At 46.1% G+C, this 27,298-nt stretch overlaps 1 protein-coding gene across 1 annotated transcript in view; it reads right to left on the bottom strand.

The window, feature by feature from the left end:
- Parn (poly(A)-specific ribonuclease) overlaps positions 1 to 27,298 on the bottom strand; it is an 87,034-nt gene that overhangs the window by 9,619 nt on the left and 50,117 nt on the right. The window contains exon 22 of the mRNA XM_048333315.1: positions 4,588 to 4,777. Within this exon, the coding sequence (XP_048189272.1) occupies positions 4,588 to 4,777 (190 nt within the window). The remainder of the gene's footprint in view (positions 1 to 4,587; positions 4,778 to 27,298) is intronic.

The raw sequence follows: 27,298 nt of genomic DNA, 5'->3' as shown, positions 1-27,298 counted from the left end.
ACTGTGAAGCAACAACTGGGGGCAGAAGGGCACTGGACGGTGACGGACAAGTCCAGAAGTCCATCCACATACTCAGCCAGGTGATTCCTCACAAAGGCACAGTAGGCCATAAAGGAAGAACTGTTCACAACTGCACAACTGTAGCTCTGCCCTACACCATGTATCAACATCAACTTGAAAATAGATGGGACACTTAAATATAAAACTGAAAGCTATGAAATTACTAGAGAAAATAAGAACATGTTGTAACCTTAGTTTGGGCCTACATTGCTTTTGTACATATAAAACATATACACCTTAAAGAAATTGAAATATCTGGGGCTGTGAATGTGGCATAGCGGTAGATCTGCTCACCTAGCATGCATGAAGACCTGGGTTCAATTCCTCAGCACCACATAAACAGAAAAAGCCAGAAGTAGCACTGTGGCTCAAGTGGTAGAGTGCTAGCCTTGAGCCAAAAGAAGCCAGGGATAGTGCTCACTCAAGCTCTGAGTTCAAGCCCCAGGACTGGCAAAAAGAAAGAAAAAAAAAAAGAAAAAGAAACTGAAACATCTTCAGAAGAAAGACCTAAGTTCAAAGGCCGCTTCTCCCGTCACTGTCCAACCCTGCAAGACCCTCAACAAAATCAGCACTCGCATGGAAGGCATCTAGAACCTGTAATGGAGGACCTAGACTATTCCCAGCTAGCAAGTCCCTGGGACAGCCACGTAGCTAAGCACAGGGAACTCTGTCTCAGGCGTGGTAGATGATGACCAACAATCGAACTGGATGCTGCTATCAGCTCAGTGGTGTCACACGAAGACTGAGAATGCACTCAGAATGTCTGCCAAGCATTAAGTGTCAGAAAAAGGCCTTCTAGAAAAATGCTAATGATGTCTACATCTGCCAATTAAAATGCAGGATTTACACGTTTCATACTTTGTTTTAGCTAACACTATTTCAAAGACTACAGAAATAAGCCTAAGCATGTGTAATTTAGGCAACTCAAACAGGAAATGCTTTTAGCTACCAGACATGGCAAACAGCATTTCACTCTGTGCCATCTAAGGGGGTGGGGGGAGGCAGTCTGTCATCACAGCACCACGCACTTTCACACACACACAAAAATGACACTACCACATGAAGTACCAAGAAACACAGCCCAAGTGACCAAGACTTCTAACATGGTGGATCAAGTAAATAATATGAAGAGAAAGACAGCATTCATTTCCAAATATTCCTACCATTTTGAAACATGAAAGTGCCCCAACACATCAAAAGTCATGTATGCCACAAGAAGATGTTAAACTTGGCCTTCCGTTATTTAAAATAAAATCCCAAGTTGCCACGCTACTCTACAGTGAGGCCACAGAAGGCATTCGTCCAAATCTCCAATTTCTGCGACAAGGAGCTTTTCGTAGAAATGCTGGCTTTGACTTAGAAGGAAGCGACAAAACTTTTCCGTAGTTCCTAATTTAAAGAAAGCTATATCATTGCCAAAAAAGAACTACATTTTAATGAAGTACAGCTTTTTTAAACATCAAGTAAAGAAGCCTTAGAGATTAAACTCTAAAAGCACTCAAGGCTGAGGATGTATAGCTCAATGGTAGAGATCTCATCCAACATGTGCACGGCTCAGGACTCCGCCCCCAGTATCACAAATATATGAAAAGACCTAAAATTGCAGAGACCATTTTTCATATATAGTACTGCTCTGCTTCCCAGCTGAGCTCTGTGTGTGTGTGTGTGTGTGTGTGTGTGTGTGTGTGTGTGTGTGTGTGTGTGTGTTTGCCAGTCCTGGAGCTTGAACTCAGGGCCTGAGTACCATCCCTGGCTTCTTTTTGCTCAAGGCTAGCACTCTACCACTTGAGCCACAGTGCCACTTCCGGCTTTTCTCTATATATGTGGTGCTGAGGAATCGAACCCAGGGCTTCATGTATAGGAGGCGAGCACTTTACCACTAGGCCACATTCCCAGCCCCTCAGCTGAGCTTTGTCTACATTTTATACACCTCTACAGTAAGGCTGACATCCACCTCCACACTGCCCCGCCTGGGCATCAGGTGTGCTACACCAGCCTGCAGATGCAAGGAGAAAGGCTAGAGAAAAAGCACAAGCCATGCACGAGGCCCTTTAACACATGAAGCAGAGGAAGGAGGCAGCAGGACCTCCCAGGCTCTGTCCCTGGTGCTATTCCATCCCCTCTCAGGGGCACTCTCCCAATGCTGGCTTCTGACAATCCCGACTCTGCTTTTTCATGGTGGTTCCCATAGCCCTGGGCTTTCTCAGCAAGGCTAAAGACAGACAGAAAGACAGACACACACACACACACACACCCTATTTTCCTGTGGACTTGCTCCTTCCTCTGCTTAAAATCAACCACCCATTCATCAAAGATCAGGACAGGATCCCACATGGAGCGGAGCAGGACAGGGCCCAGCAGGGAGGATTTGAGTGTGTATGGTGCTGGACATCTGAATCTTCTCCCCAAATAAGCAAGGTTGAAAGGTGAAGGCTTCTTTGCTAGTTACCTGTCGTTTCATAACTTATTCAAATGAGATGCACAATCATGCAAACATGCCACAATGCTGGGAGGTAACACCAAACATCACACTGAGTCGCCAATGCCTCTATGTTAAGACTCCTATGCAGCGGAGCTAAATGGTTTAGCTCCACTGAGTCAGGAACAGCACATCATCCCTGGTTTCACTGAGATGTTATACGGGATAAATAAACAGGCACCTATTCTGGTGCCTGGAAGGAAGAAAGTGCTTTAATAGATGTTGTGCAGGTCAGCCTACAAAGAGCTCAGAAAGCATACTGTGTGCTGGTGAGCTTGACCCTAAGCAGGCAGAAAAGCAATGAAGAGATGAGAAAAGGTAACAGATTCTCTCTTACCAGTTAGTTTTCACAGAGCACCTGACCCGTACAACAGTCCTGCCCTTGGCTCTGAGGTGGTTTAATATAAATGAGGAGTCAAATGGCCAGGTACAGCTAAAGCATGTTTTCACTAAGGAACCATGGGAGACTGAAGGACCTGGCAATGCAAAGAGCTGTGGTCTAATTGCTGGGAGCAATGCCAGGGTGCCTTGCACTGAGTTAGGGGACAGTGAGGGGCCCATGTAGCCCCTCACATTCTTGTGAGATGAAAGAACATCAGCACAGGGGATGGAGAAGACATGAGGTGAGAACCTGAGGGGGGAGGAGGAGCCAGGCTTTCTTCAATGGATCCTGCTAGGTAGGTTCACCCCTGCCAACACAGAGTGGTTAATGTAACTATCATGAAAATTTAAATTCTGGAAGAAGTAAACCCCACAGAAGTAAAAATAAAACAAGCCTACACTGGGTGCTGGTGGCTCATACATGTAAGCCTAGCTATTGAGAGGCTGAGATTTGAGGATTGAGGTTCCAAGCCAGCCTAAGCAGACCATCTACAGGACTGTTATTTCCCATCAACTTGCAAAACTGCCACACTGGACATTTGGCTCAGATGGTAAGCACCATCCATGAGCAAAAAAAAAGCCTAGTGAGAATGCAAGATCCAAAGTTAAAAAGAAAAAAAAAAAAAGGAATGCTCATTTACTAGGATAAAACTATTTCGGCACAATAGAAAAGAAAGGCTGAACTAAAATAAAATAAAGTTCAAGTACAAATGACATTGGATATATTAGTATTTCAAAAAGAAAGGAAGACAGACTTTTTTGCTAACTCTTTTCATTCAAGGGCCCACTACTAATGACCTGCTTTCTTAGGTAAACCCCACCCCTAAGATCTCCATCATCCTCCATGTTATCAGACAAAAACTTCAACACATGAGCTTCTGGGGGCCAGTTAAGAGCCAAACCATAACACCCATCTGACTCCAAATACAAGATTCATTTAGAATGGACTATGACAAGAAACCTAAAATAAGCCAATCACAGTTCAAGCCCACACCTGGACAGGAAGCAAGACAGTATCCGAAAAATAGCCAACAAAAAACTGGGATTTATGGGGCTGGGAATATGGTCTAGTGGTAGAGTCTCACATACGTGAAGCCCTGGATTCCATTCCTCAGTACCACATATATAGAAAAAGCCAGAAGTGACACTGTGGCTCAAGTGGTAGAGTGTTGAAAAAGAAGCCAGGGACAGTGATCAGACCCTGAGTCACACACACACACACACACACACACACACACACACACACACACACACACACACACACACACACACACGGATTGCAGCTGGGTGCCAGTGGCTCTCACCTAAAATCCTAGCTACTCAAGGAGACTGAGGTCTGAGGATCATGGTTCAAAGCCAGCACGGGCAGGAAAGTTCATGAGGCTTTTATCTCCAATTAACCACCAGAAAACCAGAAGTGGCACTGTGGCTCAAGTGGTAGAGTGCTAGCCTTGTGCTGAAGAGCTCAGGGACAGCATCCAGGCCAAGAGTTCAATACCTATGGCCAATCCAAAAAACAAAACTGGATTGAGGTGTGGGTCAGTAACAAAGCACCACCTGGCGAATATGAGGCCCTGAATTCAAACCTTAGTCACTCCTCTTCCAAACAATCAGATTTCTCACAATTCTAACAGAAGCTACACTGGACCAAGTTGCTAGGCTCTCACCTGTTGGTGCAGAAGTCGTGGTTCTGTAACTCGTGGGACGATGTTTTCGTGTCCAGTCTCTTCTGCTCTACCTCCTGCCAGCTGTCTTCTGTCCATTTCCTCTTGGTTTGCTTCTCTTCCCGCTTCTTCCCCACATACTCGGCATAGGTCTGGATTCGATAGCTTTCTGCGTATTTGCTGGTATTCACAGCTACAAGGAAAAGGAAGCAATCCTTACTGACATCGAGGGAGTGGGTGTGGCCTAGCCAGGCAACACTGGGGACATCCAGCACAGCCTCCTGGTCTGCATCCTCTCCCAGAGCATGGCCGCCAACACAGTGAGAAGCTTCAAACAGCAATATACATAAAACACGAGCCAAACAAATGCAGTGAGCATGACTGTCTAAAAATTATTCAGGCAGAAATGAAAATAAAATCAATGACCACTAGGCAAAACTGCCAACCGTATTTTGTTAACAGGCCTCTGCTACCCCCCGGATGCCACCAGGTAACTGAGACACGCCATGCTCCTTTCCTTTCTCAAGGATACCAATGCTCTGGATTGTGCTCTGCCAGCAGGAAGGCTTGGGAGCAAAACCAAGTCTGGGAGGCAAATACTTCATACTACAGTCAGGACAGATTGTTTCTTTTATCAGTTGTGAGGCTTAAACTCAGGGCCTAGGCTCTGTCCCTGAGCTTTTCTGCCCAAAGCTAATGCTCTACCACTTTGAACCACAGCTCCACTTTCATGTTTCAGGACTTTCTTGCCTGGGCTGGCTTCGAACTGTGATCCTCAGATCTCAGCTTAGTAGCTAGGATCGCAGGTGTGAGCCACCAACATCTGGCCTCAGGTCAGTTTTCTGTTATTTTGTTTCTGCAGTGCTTGAAATGGAACCCAGGACCTCACTATACCACTGAGCCTCATCCCTAGATGGAGCCGGGTTAGATGTTCTTATCCCCTGCCACCCTCTCCCTTGAAGTTGCTGGATGGATACACTGGAACCATGCACATGAGGACAGACAGACAGCCGCCCTGCACTGGTGCTGGCTCATGCAGCTTGGGCACGTGCTCTCCTAGCTGCTGTCCCTGAAGTGGTAAGAGCCTGGCCATGCTGTCAAGGACAGTGTTGGGACCTCCGTGATTCCACCAGCACAGTGACATCAGAAACTGTGCACCCCGCCCCCAACAGAGCTCCTGGCGCGGAGCAGTTCTCAGCAGCTGTAAGGTAAATGAGTGTACAGCAGAGGTGGCCGGGGAAGTGAGTGAGAGCACAGGGGAACTGGACCAGGGCCTAATATGCACCAGGGACCTCTGCTCCAAGGCCAGGGCAGCTAGCTGCATGGGAGGCAGAGGCTACACACATACAGTGTACAATGACTTAGGAAATCCATGCCTCAATATTTAGCCAACTATTCGGGGAGAGGGGGTGTATTGGGGTTTGAACTCAGGGCTCTGTGCTTGTTATGTAAGTACTCTACCACTTCCAGCCTTTTTGCTGTGTGTGTGTGTGTGTGTGTGTGTGTGTGTGTGTGTGTGTATTTAATGGTGCCCGACAGTTTCCAATTACCACACTTTCTGTCCCATGGATTATATGCGCAAACAAGCGGCAAATATGGACAGGGAATTTATTTGGAAGTCAGGATCACTTAAGAGGGGAGAGGAATGGTCATCCGCTTTGCTGGCCTTCGGATGGCCAGCATTTCCTCATGTCCCATGGCTTTGCAGCTCTAGAAGTCCAAACTCTGGCTGCCAGCCATGCTTCTGAGGGCAGCATCAGCAGAAGGAACTGGCCCCCAACTGCATCCTCCAGCACGTCCAGCCTGCCTGCGAGGGGCAGGGTAACACCGAGCAGGCTGCACGGTAACACAAACCCTTTCTAAATTTGTCAGGGCAAGGATTCAAGGCCATCTTTTGGTCCAAACATGTGTTGTCAAAGCCACTGGGGGAAACAAGTGTATAGAGAACCTACCTCATTTCCCCACAGGCGAGTGAAGCAGCTGAGCCAGAATAACCTGGCCTGTTCACAGCTTCATCAGTTCCTAACACACGCACATCAGAGCAGTCAATCTCCGCAAATCCCCGAGGAAGGGATGTCCCAGTAACCACACAGAAACTGAGCGTCCAGCAAACTCAATGGCTGGCCGAGGCCGTATCAGTTAAGTGGCAAAGCTGGTGTAAATCGACATGTGAGCAATATATGGACACAACTATAGACACAATACAGGTATTTTCTATGTTTAAGGTTGGCCTCTGTTTCATAAAGTCCTTCCTGTACTCAGAGTTTTATTTATTTTTTTACGAGTCCTGGGGCTTGAACTTAGGACCTGACCTGAGCACTGTCCCTGGCTTCCTTTTGCTCAAGGCTAGCACTCTACTACTTGAGCCACAGCACCACTTCTGGCTTTTTCTATATATGTGGTGCTGAGGAATCGAACCCAGGGCTTCATGTATACAAGGCAAGCACTCTACCACTAGGTCATATTCCGAGCCCCTGTATTAAGAGTTTTAAAGAATACCTTAAAGCGTCTGGGGTTTGAACTCAGAGCCTGAGCACTGTCCCTGAGTTTCTTTTGTGTTCAAGGCTAGCGCTCTACCACTTGAGCTACAGTACCACTTCTGGCTTTTTCTGAGTAGCTTACTGGAGATAAGACTCTCACAGACATTTCTGCCTGGGCTGGCATTGAACCACAATCCTCAGATCTTAGCCTCCTCAGTAGCTAGGAATATAGGTGTGAGCCACCCCTGGCTATGTTTACTTTTTTAAAAAAATTGAGGTTATTTTCCAGCCAGGTATAGTAACTTACACCTGTAATTTCAACACTCAGGAAGCTGAGGCCAAAAGGATTACAAGTTTAAGATAGTATTGGCTACATAGTAAGAATCTATCACAGCCTCCTTAGAGAGAGATGGCTTTCCTTTCAGGTCAAATGAAGTCTAAAATGACAGCCCAATTGTTGATGAGGAGAAAGATTTAATGTGTAATGTATAATCCTCTGGGTCTCAACAGAAAAAAGCAGTAGTTAGAGGAATTGGGCTGGGTTATGGGTAGTGAGGCAGAAAGTGACTCCAATGGGAGGTGGTGTTTGGGGGTGGTGAAGGAGGTAACCTGTGTCTTGATGGTGGGGGTGACCTAACCTCAGGCCTTTTTTGAAACATAGACCATATACCAAAGATAGTCATTGTGTTTTATGGGCTATATACCTTAAGTATTCCATGGACCTGAAAGATAGATTCCAAAATTTAAATGGGAGAATAAAAGACCCAATGATAGCTCTTTTTCTTTTCTTTCACTCCCCCTTTTTTCCCTTTTGGCAATTCTGGGTATTGAGTGCAAAGCTTTGTGCTTGTCCACTTGATCTATTTGTTTGTTTGTTTTCCAGATGGAGTCTCATGCTTTCTGTTCATGCCAGCCATGGGCCATGACCCTTCTATGCCGGGCTAGGTTCACCTCCCCTGGCGCAGGGATGCCAGGCTTACTCTATTATCTGTGCTCCCTTTCTCACCCTCTCCCCTGGTCACCTGACCCACAGGCAAGGCCAGGGTGGAGTGGGGGGCTAGGGAAGACCTCAGGTGCACGTGGCCAAACGAGATCCCTTTTCCTCCCTCCTTACCCACGAAGGAAGCCAGGCGTACGTGGAGTCTCGGAGACAGCTTCAAGAGCAAATCTGATTTAATAAGGGAGTGGCCAACAGCTAATATAGTAATGGTGACGAGAAAAGGGGTGATCTACCAAGAGCTGGCGATAGGCTGGCGAGCTTGTCTTAAGACCCCCTCGATGGGCTAACGTCACTTGCATAGCACCACCCCATGGGCAAAGCCCGCGAAAATGGGGGGGGGGGGCATACGTGCTAGCTGGCGAGAGGTTGGGGGGCTGGTCACAAAGCCAGCCCTTCTGGTTCCGGACCCAGAGAGGTGTGGCCTGCTTCCACACTGCCCCAGGGCTGGGGGAAGGGCCAAGTCTCGGGATAGCTCTCCTTTGCCCTTCCCCCCTCAAAGCCAAAGCTGAACCCCAACACTTCTATCTCTGCTTTTGCCTCTTGAATAGCTGGGATTATAGGTGTGAGCCACCAGACACTTCCAAAGAGCAGTGAGAAGAGCTTATTTTCATGCTGTAGAAACTAAGACATGTAGCTATGGAGTCCAAGTAAACAATTAAATAACCTGGCCAATGGTAGAGAATTAAGAGCCTAGTAATAGAATTCTGTGACTTTGATTTTTGACAGAACAATCTAGAAAAATTGAAGAGCTGGAAAAACTGTTTATCTATAGGAACATAATGATAGTGGATTCTTAGTCATACCAGGCCAAAAAAAAAAAAAAATCTAGTCCAGATGGATGAAGAACATAAATGTCAAAAGTGAACTTTGAAAACTTGAAAAGAAAACGTAAGGGAAGAGCTTTCTGAGCTTGACGTAGGAAAAATTTATGAAGAGACATAAAAGAAAAGATCAGGAAGCTTGGCTACATTAATATTAAAACTCTGCTCCATCAGAAGATTCTTAAAAGAAAGAAAGAGGAAACGCTGGGCAAAGAAATGGAGAAGACATTAATAGGACAGCTGGCAGAAACCAACCCAGAAATACATGAAATGCCGACACATCAGTCAGATGACAATGGAAATGGGAAAAGGGGGCCAATGAACACATGCAGAGGCACTCAGCCTCGGGCCCAGGGACGTGAGGAGCACGGGAAGATGAACACTTTGTGTCTATTGCCTTGGACAAAAATGAAGATGATTGGTAATATCAATCATTGGGAAGATGGGCAGTGTGTCAACTACTATGCAAATACACATCAGTCTAACTTCTTCATCAACTCACTTCTGTACTCAGTCATGAACAAATGAGCCACCATGTGAAACTAGACACAGACCTGTACTCACTGGGGAGAGAGACAGTGTGTACCTGGGGAACTGCCAAGTCCTACGGGTCTCCAGGGGCACCTGACCAAGCCCATGACACAGGAATGGTACCCTCAACAAAGACGCTGGGCTGAACCTAAGGGTTGGGAGAAGAGGTGGTATGAAAAATACAGAAAAGAGTCGAGCCGCAGACAGGACCATGAAAGTGAACTATCTCTGGGGAGGGCATGGGCTGGAGGCTGGGTGATGGTAGGGGGGTGCTGTGGCCAGTGTGGTGGGAGACTTGGAAGGCCTCAGCCTAGGATCCGAGGGAGTAGCAGAAGGGAGTGTGAGCCCGGAGGAAGGGCAGAAAGGCTGGTGGAGAAGGGCGAGCAAAGGAGAGCTCACACTAAGCACTGAGGCACCCTCCCACCTGCTGAATCCCCATCCATCTCATCAAGCTTCCTAACTCCATTTTCACAAACACACATTGAGTACTATGACTGTGTGTGCTCCTTTCACTCATACATCCTTCCCTCCTTGGTTGGGTTTTCTTGAGGAAGAATCTTACTTTGTAGCCAGGTGGTCCTCAAACTTCCAATTCTCCTGCTTCAGCCTCCCATATACTGTGATTACAAGTATGCACCACCACACGTGGCTATTGACAACTTTAAACCTTCACAGAAGTCCCCCACCAAGTACAAAAGGTTTCCCAAGTGCTGACACAGCTCCTTACAATGTGGGGCTGGAGATGTGCAGAATGGGAGGAAATTTAAGATGGAGGCAAGCAGGAACAGGTGGAGCTCTGGAAAAACGTTAAAACAATTACTTCTTTTTTTAAAAAAATCACCAAAAACCAACCTTGATTTTCTTAGATGAAACCTCTAACTTTAAACAGGAGTTGGGAGGCAATTCCACATTTCACAGTCTTGCGGGAGTTGACAGACAGCTGAAAGACCTGAGCAATTTACAACATTCTTCACACTGCGTGCAAGAAAATTGAGACTGATGTCTCAACTACACAAGAATAACTCAGGGTTAAATCAAAGCTCAGCCAGACCTTGTGAAACATTGAGAACACTGAATAAATCCCACCCCAGGGAAAGACCGCCCCACTCATGTTTAGTCATGCTCTTTGGAGCAACCTCTGAAGGCACCTAACATAAAGGTGTGCACACAGACAACAACTGCAGTGCTGCAGACCAGCTGCTGTGCCATCTCAAATCCTAACACAGTGCCCTATGGTATAGACTTAGTACATCCTCTTTTCTCTCTGGTCCCACGTGATGAGACAGCATAGCATGAGCATCACAGATGGAGACTAACAGGCTGAGCAAGCAGCCGCTACTTGTGGCCACAGCGAGCCGAGCCCATTGCTACTGCTGAACCCACTTCCCAACACCGTCTTCCCTGCCTCACTGGCAACACCCAGCATGCAACAAGTCTCAGGTTGCACTAGTATCACCAAACACAAGCTTCCTCAGGACAAGAAGCCGCCCTGATGTGCCCTGCTTCTCCCTCTTGTACTGGTATCAGCCAGCATTGAGTTCCTGACCTGCTACCGGCTGACCTGAAGCTGGAAGCTCACTGATAACCACCATTTCTATGTGACAATATGCTTTGTTTCTAAAAGGTTAATCAACAAAAGGACTTTCAGGACACGACCCCATTGGAGCCGTGTGCAGCTGAACTGCTTGCTGGCTGTAGGTGGTAGATTTAAATGCAGTCCTTTCGTTCCTGCGGAGGATGTCTTAGTTTCCCTGTAGGTGCAAACACAGGTAGAAGCAAGCTACATGCACACACGCACCACACACCCACAGTACAATCTCTCCCCTCCCCCCCTCCATTTCCCACCACCATGTGAGCAAAAATTCTGGCCGAGTAGCATGGGCATAAAGATGTCTGAGTTTCAGCTGCTGCAGAGCCTGAAGTCTGTTTGTTTATATATGAACAGTGTTCGCTGGATGGCAGGATTTCCTTACAGCTCCTAACTCAGCAAAGTCTGGAGGGAGCTGGAGGAAAGGATGGAAATGACAGGTCCTTATCAGCTAGGCAAGGGCTAAGCTGGCTCACCTGGGAGGTAAAGTGTCAGCACCCAGAGCGGTCACAGAAACTCCCAAGGGACTGCCAATGGGGCCACCCCAAGTATCCCTTCACCAGGCGGGGCCTTTATCAGTTGCCTGCTGGGGGATGAAGGGTGGGGGGTGTTCCAGGTTGCTCCATTAGAAACAAGAGCCCTCTGTCTTTCCTTGCTTTTTCGCTCTTTGATGATGGGCTGAACCTCACAACTTACTTCACTGGAGGACTCTTTCTGTACCCATAAAAACCCTAAACAGATATCGTTATTTCTATTAAGTTTTGGAGACACAGTCTCCCAAGGTTGCCTAGGCTGACCTTGAACTCATGGGCTCAAGGAACTTTCCTACATCGTGAGTAGCTCGGACTACAGGTGTGTGCTACCATGATTTAAAAGTCCCATCTTGTCTTAGCATTCTGTATGAAACACTTGTTTTGTTTTAGCCTCTTTTCAAATTTTCAAAGCACATCCCAGTCTATGTTAATTTTAGACTATTACTCCATTTCATTTTCTTCCTCATCAAATAGTTACCCTGCTCTTAGCTGGGGAACATTAAACCGCCAAAATGAAATGAACCAACACATCAGTACCCAGAGAGCGGGAGAAGGAAGGAAGGAAGGAGAGAGGAGCACAGAGGGAAAGGGGTACAGAGAATGAGAGTCAGCAGGAACAAGCTTTGCCCTGTGGCAAGGGCTTTGGGTGGTTAGCAAGTCCCCACAAACCCAGAGAGGTAACAATCTCAAGCACTAGAAGAATCTGTGAAATTCTCTGCCAGTAGAATAAGATTTGTTTTTAAAGTGACACTGGAGGCGGGAGGCATGGCTGGGTGGGGGAGTGCGTGCTTATTAGCACGCAGGGGCCCCAGGCTCTCCTAGCAACCCACACATGCATGTGCGCATGCACACACAACACACACACATGCACACACACTCACATATGACACGCACTGTTCAGCCTGTCTCACATTTTATTATCTTCAAATTATTCTAAACATTTGTTTTGTTTTCCACATCACAAGGAGAAATATGCATCTTTTTGTGTAGATGTCCAATGCAATAATCAATTGGCTAGATAATATTTATGTGTAAAACAAACACAATGGCAAGTATGATATTGCTGTATATTTTTGAATGTTTTAGAATAATGCATCATAAAGTTCCCAATCACCCAGTGGTGTCCCGCAATGTCAAAATACTTAATACAAGAAGTAGTTAGCGGTAGAAAGCCAGGCTAGTGTGCATAAGGCATTGGGTTCAACTGCAGAGCCCCCCGCCCCCAACAAAAAGATCTCAATACAAATTGGGAAACTGAAAAACAATTTCTGAGAGCCATGTACTGACAGAGCAGAATACATAATTTTTCTGATTGACAGCAGAGTAGCTTGTAGATTTAAAAGTGCTTCCGACATTGTTCCCTAGAAAAATATTGCCATCCTTTGAATTCTAATCCTCCAGTCCCACAGCAAGTGCCTGTAATGTAAGTAGTCTTGTCTTGAAGCATGCTTAATGCTGCCTTTGCACAGTATTATGCTTGACTGTCATAAGGAAAAGCGTAAGTTCTCTTGTAACAATGGCCCTGGAACCCGGCTGTAAGGCACCATACACAGTGTTTCACCTGTGAGCTTACTGTGAGTGAGCGCCCTGTGCCCCTGTGTACCCCACTCCACCCCGACATGGCCAACCAACACAAAGGAAAGACCTTTGAAGGGAAGAAGCACAATAGCCACAACTCTGCCACCATTTAGCTATGCAGTCTCTGTGGAAGTACCTGGCAGGCAGCTGACTGGAATTAGCTGAGCCAGCCCTCCTGGCTCATGGCTGGCCTCTTCCCCTTGGAAATTCACCCTACAAGCATGTTCCCGAGTACCTGATTGTACCCCCAAAATCCAATTGAGGCATAGAACTTACATAATTAGGTGATATTCTGGCACAGAGTTAGGGTGTGGTGTTGGTTCACTACTGCTCCCCAAAAGAACACAGGCAGATTGTGTTATCAAGAAGCTTTGGATTGGGCTGGGAATATGGCCTAGTGGCAACAGTGCTTGCCTCCTACACATGAAGCTCTCGGTTCGATTCCCCAGCACCACATATATGGAAAACACCAGGAGGGGCACTGTGGCTCAGGTGGCAGAGTGCTAGCCTTGAGCGGGAAGAAGCCAGGGATGGTGCTCAGGCCCTGAGTCCAAGGCCCAGGACTGGCCAAAAAAAAAAAAAAAAGAAGCTTTGGATTGCTTAAAAAATAAAAATAAACGAAGTCTGGCCACCTGAGGAGTTAAGACACTTTAACGATCATCCTCTGCAAGAAGGACGTGGTGGGGAACAAGTGCGCCATGGTGACAGTGTTGCTTCCCGCCTGTCCCACGTCCTCTCTGGAAACCGGTCTCCCATCTGCACCAGGCCCTCTCTAGGGCGGTGTGGAGGCATGGCTGGAGTTCACCTTGGCTAGCCACCCGGCGTGCCAGCCAGATGTGGACCTGAGCAGGCTCTGATCTCACACACCAGAGGATGACCACATTGCTCAAGACACAACTCACAGTTGGCAGACACACCCAAGGGGAGTCTGGGAACTGAGAGCCAAGTGGGAAAAGCAGCTATGCATCTCCTGTCATCTCAGATGAACTTAGGTGCAGTTTCACTGAGTGGAGTGATGGGAAAAACCAGTCTCGTTTGCCTTCAACATCTACCCAACACCAAGAAGCCTGAACTCACACACATGCACCAACTCCAACACACAGCTGGATATGGTACCTAGTCTTTGTCACCCTGAAGCTAGCACAGCGCTCCTCTGTGTCCCAACAGTCCCATCACCACTACCAGCTGCTGACAAGCAAGGCTGACTTTCCAGAGTAGGGATCTGACTTCAGATCGGGGAGGAAATGTTAAATAATTCATCGGGCAATTTAAAACCATTTTAGTATTAAGATCAAAAACGGATATATTAGAGAAAGTAGAATTTTTTTAAATTGGTAAGTCATATGTTTAAATAAAACATACAACTGCAGAGAAATTCCGAGTCTTGCTCCTCTCCTCCTCGGCCCGCTGCCCTTGAGCTAGCAGCGGCTCTCCTCGGGCAGAGGCAGTTTGAGCACAGCCTCCAGCCACAGAGGCACCTGGTAAACATTAGCTGGAAGAATGACTGACTATTCTCTGGCTGAATGGGCACAGCAGAGAGAGAAGACCTTGCTTTTCTTGGTAGCAAAGTGGTATAAATTCCAGGCAAGAAGCAAGACTCTGTCTCAAAAATACTCAATTGCAAAAGGGAGCTGGAGGCATGGGTCAGCAGAACAACACCTGCTTAACAAGTGGAGGGCTACATGCAAACCCCAATCCTATTCAAGAAAAAGAAGAAATAAAAATCATACTCAAAAGAGAAAAAAAAGGCCGGGCACAGGTGAATCACGCCTGGATCATGGTGCGAAGCCAGCCAGGCATGAAAGTCCATGAGACTCTTTTCTCCAATTAACTACCAGAAAATCGGAAATGGAGCTGTGGCTCAATGAAGTAGAATGCTAGCCTTGAGTGAAAAAGCTCAGGGACAGTGCCCAGGCCCTGAGTTCAAGCCCCACGACGGACAAAAAGAAAAAGAAAGAAATTACACAGTAATGATGACAAATAAGCAAATATAAACCTTCAAGAGAAGTTGGTTTCTTTCTGTTTGTGTTTTTGAGACAGGCTCTGTAGCCCAAGCTAACCTTGCACTCAAAATCTTTAATGCTAAGACTTTCAGGCATATATATTACTTAGTTTCTTAATTCTAGTAGCTATCCTTATTTTCTTAACCTATCATGTTACTTTTCTGAATCCCATCCCAGCATCCCAGGCCACTGTGCACAGCTCTCCCCCACTCACTGGCTCACCGCCCGCCCCCCACTGGACAATGCCAGAGCACAAATAAGGGGGTCAACCAGCCACTCATCTGTGTGGCATGGTGATTTGACTTTCCCATACAGACAGCTTCAGTCAAGTGGCCAAGCTTATTCTCCTATTGTGCTGTACCAGCAAGGAAGAAGACAAGACAAAGAACCGGTGTCTATTGAAAAAACAGCAGAAAAAAATTTTTTTTTACCAGTGTTAGAATTTCCGAATGCCACCCAACCATTGGATTGCTTAATAAAGGTAGTTTCTGGATCATTTCCCTTTTTAAAGAGCTCTGTGAACACCCAAATCAGACCAGAAGGACCTATTCTATTAACCTCCGATCTAGCAAGTGCTGTCTTTAAGCTGAACATTAGCCTTCCTTTATTTAAAAATTTAAACTTTTCACTGCCAGCTAAAACTCTATGGCAATCAGCTGCTATCTCCATGTGTTGGTACAGATGATAAGGCCAAGGTCACAGTGTCCTTTAAAGGTCAAGGGTGATATAGCTTGGCTTGCCCTCTGATCCTTGGTCAGAAATGAACACCACTGGCTATCCACGTAGGACAGGGAAAGAGCAGCCAGCTCTGCACAAGCTGTTCAAGGAGTCACTAAAAAACAGAAAACTAAAACAAAAATAAAATGGGCCGGGTGTATAGCTCAATGGCAGAGCGCTACTAAGCATATATGAGGCCTTTGGTTTGATCTTCAGCATAGTAAAAGAGAAAAAAATAAAGATACTTGGGAAGCAGCACATAAATTCCTACACTAGTCAGACAGAGGAGCTAATAAACAATACATCACATACAATGTAAGCCTGAACCAACGAGCTGAAATCATGACAAAAATATGAGATAAAACAGAGCCAAAACGACAAGCCAAAAGTATCGCTGGCTCTCTTCTGCCTACTGAATTATGAGGCGGCTTAGCAGATTCAAGTAGAAATCTGTGTATCTAAAAGATAAACACAGCTAAAAATGAGATTATGTGCAATTCTGAAAAGTCTTTGGGGTCTAAAAGTAATTCATTTCCTCCCCTTCCCCTGCCCCCAGTTTTCTGGAGCCCGTAAGTTAAAAAGACATGTTTTGCCAGGAGGGAGTGGCTCACGCCTGTAATCCTGGCTACTCAGGAGGCTGAGATCTGAGGATCATGGTTCAAAGCCAGCCTAGGCAGCAAAGTCCTCATGAGATTCTTTTTTTTTTTTTTTGGGCCAGTCCTGGGGCTTGGACTCAGGGACTGAGTACTGTCCCTGGCTTCTTTTTGCTCAAGGCTAGCACTCTGCCACTTGAGCCACAGCGCCACTTCTGGGCGTTTTCTGTATATGTGGAGCTGGGGAATTGAACCCAGGGCCTCATGTATACGAGGCAAGCGCTCTTGCCACTAGGCCATATCCCCAGCCCTGTCATGAGACTCCTATCTCCGATCAATCACTCAAAAATCAGAAGTGGAGCTGTGGCTCTAAGTGGTAGAGTGCTAGCTAGCCTTGAACAAAAAAGAGCTCAAAGACAATGCCTAGACCCTGAGTTTAAGCCCCAAGACTCACCAGAAAAAAAACAAAAGAAAATGACATTATGTTCAAACACAAGACAAAGCATTTTCTCTTCAAGCACTGTAGGTAAGAACTAAGAACCATCACTCACTTAGCTAAGGCTGAGCACTTACAGAATCACACCCAACTCTCCTCAGACAGGAGCAACAGCAGTAGTATGCCTATCTTTATAAGAAGAATCTGGAGGGCTGGGAATATGGCCTAGTGGTGGAGTGCTCGCCTCGTGTACATGAAGCCCTGGGTTCAATTCCTCAGCATCACATATATAGAAAAAAGCTGGAAGTGACGCTGTGGCTCAAGTGGTAGAGTGCTAGCCTTGAGCAAAAAGAAGCCAGGGACAGAGCTCAGGCCCTGAGTTCAAGCCCCAGGGCTAGCAAAAAAAAAAAGAAGAATCTACTTTTTACATTACCTTTATAATAACAATTTTTAAAAAGAAGAATCTTCTTAAGGGACACCCACTGCAATATTTACCAGTTAACATGATATGGCTCTAGAACATGCTTCAAAACAAAACCAACATGGGGTGCTGGTGGATCCCACCTGTAATCCTATTTGGAAGGCTAGGACCTGGAGGACCATGGTTTGAAGCCAGCCTTGTCAGAAAGTTCCCTAGACGTTACCTCCAATTAACTAGCAAAAAACTGAGCTGGAGGTACAAAAGTGGTAGAGTGCCTGCTGAGCGAGCAAGCAAGTTGAGATTCACCATGTGTTTCTAGTTGAGTAGTTGGAAAGGGAATACACAGGAGAATATATATTTTAATTTTTTCCACAAGAATAAGTTCAAGCAAATCATCACCACCATTGCATAGGCCTTTCCCTGTGAGCCCCTCCCCCTGCAGAAACCCCACCAGCAACACCAGCATGGACCTGGCGCCTCTGCTGACCCTACACTGCTTGGTCTTTGGATGCTCTAGGTTACATTCTTGGATGTAGCGAAAGTCCACCATTTTGCTTCTGATGCTTTTCAATTCTAGGAAGAGCTGCTACAAGTACACTTTGTCCACTTTGGCAAACCTCAACTTCCCCCTTTCTTTCTCACATGTAGAACAAGAATACTTGATGGACAACAGAGTAAGTCCAGTAGATCCAGTTAATTCCCCCTCCCATCAATTAATGAAGACATTGGCCTAAGCCTTGACTAAGATGGGTGACTGGAATTTGGCTCCCTCAGAACTCCCACACTCAAAGGATCAGGAGTTGAAGCCACAGTGGAGCAAGCTCATCCCCCAATTCAGGCTCTTGGAATTCTCTGAAGAAAACCAGGGCTGTCCAAAAAATGCTATAAGCCACAGGTCCCTAACTCCACCCCACCCCACCACCCCAGTCCTCCAGCCTTGCAAATACATAACATAGGATAAAGACCCGCACAGAGTCACACATCAGTAAATAAACACACAGGATCATTGAAGAAAAACATATGCCAAATGAAACGGGTTTTTTTTTGTTTTTTGTTTTTTTTTTTTGCTTTCCACTCTGAATATTTGTTAAATATCATAGAGGAGCCAAGTCTAAGGTAAAAATAGTCCTGCAAGTGAAAACAAGAAAAGCCCAAATACCAACACAGAAAGAACTTTGGCTGCAAACCTCATATGCACTCCAATCAGAAACCAAACAGAGCTGGGGTGCAGGTGGGGAGGGAAGCAGAGGCTCCTCCCTGCAGGAAGGTATAGGAGTGCTAGCGCTGGCCTACAGCTCCAGCTTGAAGGCCAGTTGTGGACTAGGCCACAAGAGAAATCCTACTCGAAGCCTGCTCCCTACCTGGATGTTTACAAAAAAAAGCAAAGTAAACAGCAAAGATAAATTTTCCAAATCCACTTAAAAGATAGGCATTCTCGTTCAGATTGAAGAAAAGCAAACTGGCACCTATATGCTTTTCACAAGTGACACATCAAAAGCAACTCTGAAAATGGGTCATAAAGAATGGAAAAGATGTTATCAGGAATATACTAACCAAAACAGGAAAATCTTGCAATAATTACATTATACCAGACAAAAAATAAGTTCAGGACAAAAAAAAAAACCAACCCACTAATTAGCACAATAGCATTAAAGTATGTGAAACAAAAACTGACAGAATTACAAGGGAAAAAAAGCCCAACAATTTTACAACTGCAGTATGAGTTAAAACTACAGATCTCAACTACAAACTTTTATATCAGATGAAAATAATTAATACACATATAGAAAATCAGAGCCTATGTCTGACCAACTGGACATGCAGAAGCCACTACTTAGCAGCTAGAAAGCACACTTTCAAACACACTTGGAATATTTACAAAAACTAAGTCATGAGGCAAGACTCAACAAACACCACCGCCTGCCTGCACCGCATTAGCTGACACAGGGCTGTAAAGTCAGAGGCAGGGTGGGGCCTGGGTGCAAACTGGATGGAAGTCCACTGAGAGCTGCACTGTCAGAGATGCCCATCCTTCACAGGTAGAAAACATACACTTTGTACGTGGACAGGCAGCCACGTCCACTGAACACTTCAGTAAGGAGAAAATGACCCCCCTGCTTCTGCGAACCTCCCACGAGTGACACAGGACACAGACTTCCAGGGAAGTCCTCGAATCAAATAGTAGTTAATTCTAACACGTAAGTAAAAGTTTCATTTTTCTTAGCCTACAAACACTTAAAGCACTGCCTGAGCTGCTGTTTTCCCAAGGCAGCTATTCAGTTATAAACTGTCTTGCTTTGTTTTTCCTTACCAGAAGGAAGATGAAGAAGAACTGAGGCCTGAGGCCAAACCTCAGCACCAAGGTACCATGCCATTGGTCCATCCAGGTGATTTACATAATCGTGATCATAACTAGGTATACTTTCCTGTCCAAACATGAGTGAGAAAGATCTTTACTCCTAGGAGCAGCTGTTCACTGCTGCTTCTAAGCTGCAGAATTCAGACTGTTCCATTTGTCAAGATAAGAAGACAAAGATCAAACTCTAACATCATTTTTTAAAATGCTTGCAAGCATTTGGTAACAATGGCTGGGATGGAAAAGCTCCCTTAACTTAAGCCAGCAATCTAACAAGAATGAAGAGAAAATTCTAAGTTTACTTCTAATTCTTTACTATTTTACCTCTTCTTACAAATAATTTCCCAAATGGTATTCGTTGTAACATCTCAGAAGTGATATTACAACTTTAATTTGTTATTTAACACAAACAAAATAGAGCCATCAGCACTTCCTCAGATCTGCCTGTCGTTTTGTTTTTGTTGTTGGCCATGGGGCTTGAACTCAGGGACCTGGGCGCTGTCCCTGAGCTCTTTTGCTTAAGGCTAGCACTCTACCATTTTGAGCCACAGTGCCACTTATGGTTTTCTTGTCGTTAGTTGGAGATAAGAGTCTTCCAGGGCTGGGAGTATGGCCTAGTGGCAAGAGTGCTTGCCTCCTACACATGAAGCAGTCAGTTCAATTCCCCAGCACCACATATATGGAAAACGGCCAGAGGGGGCGCTGTGGCTCAAGTGGCAGAGTGCTAGCCTTGAGCAAGAAGAGGCCAGGGACCGTGCTCAGGCCCTGAGTCCAAGGCCCAGGACTGACCAAAAAAAAAAAAAAAAAGAGTCTTCCACAGTCTTTCCTGCTTGGGCTGACTTTGAACCACGATCCTCAGCCTCCTGAGTAGCTAGGATTATAGGTATGAGCTACCGGCGAGCTGCCTGCCTAGGGTTTTTATGTGTCTTTCCTAGTTCAGATCAATTAAATCTTTCTATTACCAGACATTACAATATCATACACATAAAATGATTCTCTCCTTTCAACATTATAGCCCAACATGGGTGGTATGTAGCAGGGAGAAATGAGATCTAAGGAGAAATAAGGATTTAGCTAATGACCAGTTTTAAAACAGTCTATGATAGAAAATACTATTACAAAAGACACAAAGGTGTTAAATGAAGTCTTTTTTTGTCTCTGTTTGTCTGAAGTTATCTCATAATGAAACTTCACTTTGAGATATAAGAAAAATGTCCAGGTCGTGTCTTAGTCTCACTTAAGGTGACCTCTAGAAAGGAAGAGATATCCATGACTAATGTATGAGGCAGGTGAGTCGCCCGCCCACCTGACAGTGAAACATGTGTGTGGACAGCTCAGGAAGCCAGCTTGAAGCTATTCAAGACACACCAGTTCCCAACACTACACTTCCTACTGGAACGGCCCCATCACCAGCAATGGCACAGCCAGGCACTGGGTGGCTCTGAGGTGCCACCGGTTGGGATGGCAGAAGACGCTTCCAGTTGGATGAGTGGGTGAAGGTTAGCGTGTCCTCTGTTCCTGGCACCTTCTCTTTCTATAACCCCTGCTCAGGGTCCCACGTGCCAACAACGGGGCAGAGCCTCTCAGTGAATCCCAGGATTTGATGAGTTCACCAGCCCAAAGAGCAACTCTGTCCTCAACTCCAGGCTCCACAGGAAAAGACAGCACACCCAGTGTCACATGGACAGAGGTGAAAGAAAGATGGTGTCACAGAGCTGAGACCCTTGCTTTGATTTCAACCCAGTTTGCTGGTTACATTTTTAAGTGCTTGTCTAAAGAGTAAGATGAATCCCCCTTCCTTTTCCTCTTCTCCCATCTCAGGCTCCTCCTTCCTAAAGGGCCAAGATGCAAAGTTAAAATGTAGCGGAAACCAAGAGACTGGACCACATCTGATTTTGTCAAACCTCATCATACTTCAAAGTGAAAGTCGAAATCCACCATAAGAGGGTATGTCTACAGAAAAAAAGCACCAAGCAAAGGAAGAAACTAGGACATCACTTATAGCTAAAGTCAGATTCAATAGTACCCTATGTCTCCATTTACCTAATCACCCCACATCAGGGGTCTCACCCTCTGCTGGAAACTCATCTTTTCAGACCTGGTTCTCTGCCATCTTTTCTCTCCCTTGAAGACAAACAGAATGCAGGGAAGATGGCTGTATAGTAAAGTACCTGCATAGCTTGTACAAACTCTGGGTTCTATCCTCAGAATCACAAAAATGAAACTCCAAAACACAACCCACACATAGATTGCCTTTGCCATAAAAGGCTTGGGTCAAACATCCTAGAAGAGAAAGCAAAGCCTAGCTACATGGACAGGACATTGGTCAGAGCCCCATGGGCCCCGCTGCATCTGGGGAAAACACAAGGTTAAGTATCCATGAGCCTCTGGTCACACTTTGGACAACCTTGTTTTTTTGTGCAGATCTCATTTAAGCCACAATGAGCTCACATCAAGTCCCACTGAGCTCATGGCCACCGCACTAGCCTCCTTCCTGGGGGAGAGCTGATCCAACACCTTACGCACTTTCTCTAAGGCTGGGCCCAGCCATCTTCCACTCATTGCCAACACCAGGTCCTAAGGCCATTTAGTCACAGAGTCACCACAAGCAGCAGCACAATTCACAAATGTGACACTGAGGAGACTGGGCAAAGGCCACCTGTTTACAGTGTGTGAGCTGAGGCAAAAGTCAGGGCACGCCGCCTAGGATCACCTCCACTGGAACACGTGCTTGTGGGGACCTTGACTGTCCCCCACCTCTCTGTGTGTGTCTGTGGGTGACTGTGAAAGCACTGTGGTGATTTTGAGGTCACCAGAACTGCTGTAACAAGTAGGTGAACAAGTCCCCAATCTGAATCATGAGGGCTGTGTCTTTTTTTTGTAAACCCAGGCCAAAACTAGTTTTCCAAACAGTGTGAAGAGACACACACACAGACCTAATGAGTCCAACCTCATCCTGTGGCAGCCTTTTCTGTGTGTGTGTGTGTGTGTGTGTGTGTACATGGGTGCACAAGCATATGCACATGTACACACTCCTGGGATGGAGCCCAAGGCTGGGTTGGTGGGATACAAGCATTCTACCAGCCATACCCACACTACCCTGCTTACCAACTTTCTCCCAACAGAAAGCTGCTGTAGTCACCATCAAACTGGGGCTGGCCCCCCACATTGATAGGAAGTTCATTAAAATACACTCCAGCCACAGGGAGTCATGGGAAAGGAGAGACAACTGAAGTCAGTAGTCTGGGCAGCTGTTTTCTGATCTTTTGTTCAAAGCACACAGAAACATCACTGTAACCCTCTGCAAAGGTGGCTCCAGCACCAGCTTCTCCAGCTCTGTGCTGCCTGCCTGCTGACGCTGCAGGAGGGGGCCCACTCCATCCCAACCTGAATCTTAATGGGGCCTGGGTACCGAGCTGTGAGCTAAGCCTTTGGGAGGGAGGGGGGCGCAGGTGTCCCTTGAACCTGGAAAGATGAACTGGTGGCCGGCGTGACAGCGCCATCTTGTGGCTGGTACGGGCAAACGAGGTCATATAAAGTCATGATGTGAGGTTTTGTAACCCAGAGAGGCAGCAAAGTAAAACATTCAGTTTCCATAAACTGACTGGGTTCCAGTAGCAATAAAACACCTCACAGACCAATCACAAAACAGAGTAACTATGGGTCAGGATGTCTTCCACTGTGCTGTTACAGACACTGTACCACCCCCCTCACTCCCCGCCCCACCGCTCAGGGATTCCTCCCCTGATCCGCAGGCATGCTGCTCACATACAGAGTCCAAATTTGAGATGGGAGGGAACCGGGAACAGGAATGAGCAACCCTATCTCTCTTGCCCAAGTCAGCACACAGCAAGCACCTTCCCAGTATCCCCCAGGGGATACACAAGAATGGAAGGAGGGGCACGGTATGAGGTAGCAACTCCTGAGCCAGGCACTGTATGGGTCAAGGGGTAAACTAAACACACCACCCCACCCTTACCCTCAGCCCCACTCCCCCCCCAGTCCCAGGCAGCTGCGTCCATGAAACCTAAGCTTTCCATCCTCCTCAACCACAAATCTAGCCAAGTTCATTACCAAAGCTGGGGTATGGCTCAGTAGTCTAGCACTTGGCCTAGCATGCATAAAGCTCGGGGTTCCATCCTACAACTAGGGGGAATCAAACGCTGCTTGTGGTAGCTCAGGCCTATAATCTCAGCACTCCAGAAGCTAAAGCTCAATAGAGAACTGTAGGCCAGTCTGGGCTATATAAAGAGACCTTGAGTCAAAATAAAAACAAACTGTCTTGGTTATATGGAGTACAGTCTGACATTTTCTTTTTCTTTTTTTTTTTTTTGGCCAGTCCTAGACCTTGGACTCAGGGCCTGAGCACTGTCCCTGGCTTCTTTTTGCTCAAGGCTAGCACTCTGCCACTGGAGCCACAGCACCACTTCTGGCCTTTTCTATATATATGGTGCTGAGGAATCGAACCCAGGGCTTCATGTATACGAGGCAAGCACTCTAGCCACTAGGCCATATCCCCAGCCCCCCAGTCTGACATTTTCTAACTCCTTCCTTTCAAAAAAAAATGTCGAGGGCTTGGCTAAAGCTTAGTGGTAGAGTGCACGTTGCCTAGGATATGTAAGGTTCAATCAAGAAAGGGATGGGGCAGGGAACTAGTGGCTCACGCCTGTCATCTTAGCTACTCAGGAGGTTGAGATCTGAGGATCATGGCTTGAAGCCAGCCTGGGGAGAAAAGTCCCCATGAAACTCTTATCTCCAATTAATCACTCAAAAAACAGAAGCTCAAAGTGGTAGAGCGCTAGCCTTGAGCAAAAGAGCAGGGACAGCACCTGGGCCCTGAGTTCAAGCCCCATGACCAACAAAAAAAGGAGGAGGAAAAATGGGATGGGAGGAGGGAGGGGGGCAGAGAGGGAATGCTAGTCACTGGGGCACTGATTTCACCAAGGACTGAGAGAATATGACCCATAGTTTGAAAACACTGTGGCCAACATGCACTGTCAACAGCCGTGTGGTGGAACGTGTCCCCCAGCTCTGTGGTGGCATGCCCCCCCTACCCTCTGCTAACAGACTGTCCTTGTCACACCAATCATATCATGCCTCTCCTCCCAGCTTCCCACAACTCTGTTCCTGGCACTAATCCAAATATCAAGGATGTGAATTCATGAAGGGCAGTCTCCACTTCATGCTGCTGTCCCTCCATCCCCTCCCAACCCACAGAGCCTCAGGCACCTACAAACATCCATCTACTCATTCAGCCACTTCCCAGTCACTGGCTGCAGCTCCATCTGTGTAAACATTTAGACGTTTGTCAAAAGATGAGTCCATCTAGAGTGGACTCTTTTTTTTTTTTTTTTGCGACCTTGTTTGTCAAGGGATGATTTTCATGAACTGAAGAGCACTGTCACGGGTTCTTGGAAGCCACGAGCCATTTATTATGCTGTGTAGCATTTATAGATGTGGCTGCTTCCCAAATCAAGTCACTCTGGACTTGGTCTAAGGCTATGAGCTGGAGTATATGCAAGCACAGCCTTCCAGGTGCCTCAAATAGGCTGCTTACTTCATCCCTTCTAACTGCGCCACAGCACATGGGAGAGGGCCACATGAGCAGCGCACACACCTCCGAGAATAACCAAGCTTTCCAAGGGCAGCACCCCAATTGGACGATTGACTTGGCTCAATACCTAGAAACCCTTTTTAGAGTCCCAGACTTTTTCAAAGAAAAGTGGTTCATGGCAAGATCTTTTTTTTTTTTTTTTTTTTTAAGTTCTAGGGCTTGGACTCAGGGCCTGGGCACTGTCCCTGGCTTCTTTTCGTTCAAGGCTAGCACTCTACCACTTGAGCCACAGTGCCACTTCTGGCCTTTTCTGTTTATGTGGTGCTGAGGAATCAAACCCAGGGCTTCAGGCACTCTACCACCAAGCCACATTCCCAGCCAGAATTTTATTTTATTTTTTTATTTTTATTTTTATTTTTTTTGGCCAGTCCTGGGCCTTGGACTCAGGGCCTGAGCACTGTCCCTGGCTTCTTCCCGCTCAAGGCTAGCACTCCGCCACTTGAGCCACAGCGCCGCTTCTGGCCGTTTTTCTGTATATGTGGTGCTGGGGAATCGAACCTAGGGCCTCGTGTATCCGAGGCAGGCACTCTTGCCACTAGGCTATATCCCCAGCCCCAGAATTTTATTTTTAAAGCCTACTTTAAACACAAAGAAATGAACAACCCAAGGCCCATGACAGCAAGGCTTGTACAACAGACAAGATGCAAACTCCTACTCCTAAGGCACAAAGTTCGTGTCTCTCCCTTCTGCCTTCACCACATTGGGTCACAGCAAAGGACGAACAGAGCCCATCATGATCTCCTCAGGCCTCTCTGCTAGGCCACCTCCAACTCATCCTGGCTCAGGCATGTGATCCAGTGGGCCTTTCCTGATGGTGCTTTTCTGCTGCCCACCCCCCACACTCCTGCTTCCTCATGGTGCTCTGCCTGAGCTGTGCTGTGTCCCTGAGTCCTTCCACAGAGACAGGCCAGGGCTCAAGCAGCGACCTTGCCAAAGGCCAGGTGCTAGTGACTCAAGCCTGTCACCCTAGCTACTCAGGAAGGTGAGATCTAAGGATCATAGTTTGAGGCCAGCCTGGATAGGAAAGTCTGTGAGATGCTCAACTCCAACTAACCACTAGAAAACCAGAAGTGGAACTGTGGCTTAAGTGGTAGAATACCGAAAGCTCAAGGATGGCACCCATGTTCTGAGTTCAAGCCCCAAGACCCCTCGCCCCCCCCCAAAAAAAATCAAAGCCTAAGGTTATGCCATACATACATAAACATCATGCATACAACTGAAAGGTAAGTCTCCAATATTATCTGCAATTATCTTTGCTAACATATGGGTAACTACACACTTTTTTTTGTCGGTCATGGGGCTTGAAAGAACCACAGACATAAGGACTGAAGCACAGATGCCCCATTAGAGTGAATTAAAAATACTACAAATTTGGATTATAGCTGAAATAAGTTATGACTATTGGCACAATGAAAACAATGCACCTATTTTTAAAATCAAACTCCCGACGGCAAATGTACAATGACATAGTAAGTATAAAGGGAAGGCTCCAAATGCATTTAATGCAATCAGGGTACTCAGCAGACACTGTAGAAAATGAACCCTGAAGTCTGTGGGCAGGGACAGAAGGAGGAAACTGGGGGAAAGCAAAGGAAGGGGTGACATTGTCCAAAAAAGAAATCTACTCATTACCTGACTTATGAAATGGTACACAATACTTTAATAATAACAATAAAATTATATTTAAAAATTAAAAAAATTGAAACAGGCTTTGTATAAATGCATTTAAAGAGCCCAGTAAGTATTAAAAATGTTACAAAAAATTTAATCCAGACACAGTAGAATAACATAAGAAATAGTAATAAAACATTACTAATACTCATATCTAGGTGGTGAGACCATGATGAAATCATTTTCTCCTTGAAATGTTCAAGTATTTTGTGCATTTCCAGCAATGAGTTTGATTTACTTCTAAAACTGAAAGTACTTCTAAAACAGGAGAGTAAAACAGTAACATTTTATTTTACTTTTATTGTTTTACTTTCATTTTTTATAAATGACATTGCCATTAAATCGGATAGATTTACTGAATATTCTGATGGT

Source organism: Perognathus longimembris, chromosome 23 (assembly GCF_023159225.1).
Source record: "Perognathus longimembris pacificus isolate PPM17 chromosome 23, ASM2315922v1, whole genome shotgun sequence".
Taxonomy (NCBI): Eukaryota; Metazoa; Chordata; class Mammalia; order Rodentia; family Heteromyidae; genus Perognathus; species Perognathus longimembris.
This window is presented reverse-complemented; position numbering and strand designations above follow the sequence as displayed.